We start from the raw sequence: 1,158 nt of genomic DNA, 5'->3' as shown, positions 1-1,158 counted from the left end.
GGGGGGGCGGGGGGGAGGGATGGGCTGGGAGTTAATTGTGCAACAACGAAGGAACAGAAATCCAAAGTCTGTAAACTTTCATGAAAAAGCAAAGCCAACCACAAACCCGAGTATGTTTATTCTGTCAGAGCCATAGTCAAATGAAGTGAGAAACCACTGAAAATCTCAGTGGGGAGTCCCCAGACCAAATCGGTCTTTATAAACCTTTATAACAACTGTTATAAACTTTGAAAATTTATAATACTAAGAAGAAAAATCTATAAAGAAATTCTATGTCCTGCCTAAACTCACATGTGCTATGTTCATAAATGCTTGCAAGACATCAGCTTCCTTTGTCATGAAGGTGAAAGCTCGCCAAAGAGCAACTCCCGCATCCTTCATTCCATCCACCTCATCATCTGTATTGAGAATGAACACATAACCAATTCTGGGAAAAGAAGGTGAAATCATGAATGTCACAGTTACCTCAGGAACCACAATAAACCATTATTTTAAAAAATCAAACTGCTTAGATGGAGGGAATGTGCACGTAGAGGGAAGATTCTATTATCTGGAGAAAATAGATTTTTTAATTCTCATGCACCAAAATCCACACAGACACTGGACAGTAAGTAGCAAATGTGTAGCACTCTCTCTGCTGGTGACTGTCAACTAAATGATTCTGTTCTCCTGGGAAAAGGGAAGGATGCCTTAACACCGTCATGGAGAACTGGACTCCTTAAAGCAATCAGATCTTCTCCTCAGGAAGGAAGACCAAACAAGATTACCAATTAAGTTTGTTTAAGAGAATCAATCAAAAGATGGTGAATGAGGAGAATATTTTAAAAATGTTTAGCACTTGAATTTTATGAGGAAAAAATATCTATCAATAAAGGGAGATGATACACCAAACCATACAACTATGCTGTATTAGGCACTAGAAAAAATTCTTGCTTTAAATCCCACATTAACATTTTTTTTATTATTAAATTTTATTAGTTTTAATGAACATTTACAGGGATTTTGGGTTTTCATTCCTTCATTGCTGCACCATTCTCTACCCTCCTTCCCCAGTTTGTTCTTCTTCCCCCGCCATCCGAATGTCTGTTTTAATTGTACAATTGTCACAGTGCTTGTCAAAGTCAGTTCTGATTAATCTCCTTTGTCAGTGTGTCCTTT

At 37.7% G+C, this 1,158-nt stretch overlaps 1 protein-coding gene across 1 annotated transcript in view; it reads right to left on the bottom strand.

Moving 5' to 3' along the window:
• Window positions 1-1,158, bottom strand: part of UGGT2 (UDP-glucose glycoprotein glucosyltransferase 2) — a gene marked incomplete at its 5' end in the record, with an annotated part of 150,340 nt that overhangs the window by 91,317 nt on the left and 57,865 nt on the right. The window contains one exon of the mRNA XM_006879624.1: window positions 292-427. Coding sequence (XP_006879686.1) covers window positions 292-427 — 136 coding nt within the window. The remainder of the gene's footprint in view (window positions 1-291; window positions 428-1,158) is intronic.

The sequence above is a fragment of the Elephantulus edwardii genome, unplaced genomic scaffold (genome assembly GCF_000299155.1).
Source record: "Elephantulus edwardii isolate Elephantulus edwardi_28Jun2011 unplaced genomic scaffold, EleEdw1.0 scaffold00004, whole genome shotgun sequence".
NCBI lineage: Eukaryota > Metazoa > Chordata > Mammalia > Macroscelidea > Macroscelididae > Elephantulus > Elephantulus edwardii.
This window is presented reverse-complemented; position numbering and strand designations above follow the sequence as displayed.